Genomic DNA, 2,093 nt, shown 5'->3' on the forward strand with positions numbered 1-2,093 from the left:
AAAAGGTAAAATTTCCACCGTTCCACAGAAGCGAATGCTGGATTTCCTTGCTGCCCATAGAAAGGACACACTGAATGCATGTGTGAGCTCACTGAGACTTTTGTCCAAGGTATCTGACCTGGTTTTCTTGTACCTGTGTGTGCCAGCAATTCCTTCCTCCACTTAGGTGGTGGCTGGTTCCAAATCTGACACCAAACAATGCCTTCTTTCTAGTTCCACTGTTATCAGCCTGTAACTAACAAGCTGAACTGACAAAATGAAGGTATGTGGTTTGGCTTTTGTGTTTTCATGTGTGTTTGTACACAGGATGTGGAGGTCAGAGGTCAACTGAGTGCCTTCTTCAACTGCTCTCTGCTTTATTTTTGAGACAGGATCTCTCACTGAACCAATTTGGTCAGACTGGGTAGCCAGTAAGCCCCAGGAATCTGTCTGTCTCTGTTCCCCTAGCCCTAGGAGTGCAGGCATGCACTACTACACCTAGCTTTTACATGGGTGCTTGGGACTGAATTCACTCCTCATGGTCTCCTGGTAAGCATCTGGCTGAGCTGTCTCCACAGCCCTGACTTTCTTAACGGCTCCTTTACTGGTTTGTTGCCATGTCTCTCCATTCTGCTGTGTCCTGTATGAGGTACTAGAGCAATCTCCCTTAAACATGAAAAATTACCCTGACGCTAAAATCACCAAGGGATAACTGTTGTCATCTAACAGCTACAAAATTAAATGATAATCCATTAATTAGTCTGATATATAAAGTTCTTCAAACCAGGCCCAAATCAACCTTCCTGGACTCATGAGAAGCCTGCAAAAGTTATTTACCCCAAAGTCCTAACTTTTACACAAATCTTTCACTTTGGTGAATGCAGCCTGTGCTATTTCTAGGCATGTGACTAACCTTATGAACTGAATGTGATCACTGACTAAATAAACTAAACTGAAAAGCTAAATATGGAGGCATTTCTAAACCTCTCAGGATTTGACATGAGATGTTTTCTTGTGAGTTGCCCGAGTGGTACTATCACACACACCAATGAGACCTTGTCACATACTCATAAGCAAATATCAAAGTAAAAAGTGATGTGTTCCTTCTAAGGGCAGATGTCTTTTCCATGAAGACAGGGACTTAATCTGCTGTCACGTAGTAAACCCTCCCACTGCACTAGCCACTTCATGTGGAGTAAGTATTTGGAGATAAGTAGGCCACAGTGGACAGAGAGAAATAAGCTCGCACATAGTCTTTAGTGTTTACTGGTAGAAATAGACTTTAATGCATACTTTGTGTTTATATAAACTCTATGTTCTTTTAAAGGCTTTTATCTTATTTGGAGCTTTTTGGCATCCAAACTTACATATTTTCTATGCATTTCACTACTTTATAGACTTTAAAGTATTTTAGATTTTAAAACTAACTTTGAGAAATGAAGCATGCTGTAAACCCTACCTAACTCCAAGAAGTATTTCTACTTCTAAAAAAAAAAAAAAATCACAAAACAGACAAACTTAAACTATCTGTCATAAAATTTCCACATTCCATGAATAAAGAAATACTAGGTTCATTATTGTATGTCACTCGCTCTCTAGTAAGTCAGATTGTCAGACACGCTTCAGTAAACAATCTCTCTTAAAACTGTATCTTAATTCACTTTCTCTTAGAGATGATCTTGTCACTGTTTACATTGTGCCATATGCAGTCTAAGCCCCAAAGCTTAAGTCTCAAGCTTATAGTTTTTAGCCTGGATATGTTCCCAGTTACATACCTGCATATACACCTACAGTGTGCCACGTGTTAAATTATCAATTCAAGTAACTTAAGTATATCTAGCAGACATTCAGCCTAACAGTCTACAGAGACTCAGACAGTAGTGTCTAAACAAAGCACTGAGCTGAAACTGGAAAATCCCAGCAAAACCTACTGCAATATTAGGAGAAAGACTCAAGATCCCTAGCATACTGAGTTGTGCAGATACAAAAGTGCTTAGCATGACAAAATTACCAAAATAAAAACATTTTAAAGGTTATTTGGTTCTAGCAATATTAACTATTCTTTACTTTTGGATAATTTAACATCTGTATTTTAAATTTTTTATATAAACAAA

General features: G+C 38.4%; 1 protein-coding gene across 1 annotated transcript in view; it reads right to left on the reverse strand.

Annotated features, from left to right (window-relative positions):
• Nucleotides 1–477: 477 nt before the first annotated feature.
• The window catches only part of Rnf6 (ring finger protein 6), a 16,720-nt gene continuing 15,104 nt past the window's right edge, over nucleotides 478–2,093 (reverse strand). The window contains exon 6 of the mRNA XM_031391200.1: nucleotides 478–645. Within this exon, the coding sequence (XP_031247060.1) occupies nucleotides 478–645 (168 nt within the window). The remainder of the gene's footprint in view (nucleotides 646–2,093) is intronic.

The sequence above is a fragment of the Mastomys coucha genome, unplaced genomic scaffold (assembly GCF_008632895.1).
Source record: "Mastomys coucha isolate ucsf_1 unplaced genomic scaffold, UCSF_Mcou_1 pScaffold22, whole genome shotgun sequence".
NCBI lineage: Eukaryota > Metazoa > Chordata > Mammalia > Rodentia > Muridae > Mastomys > Mastomys coucha.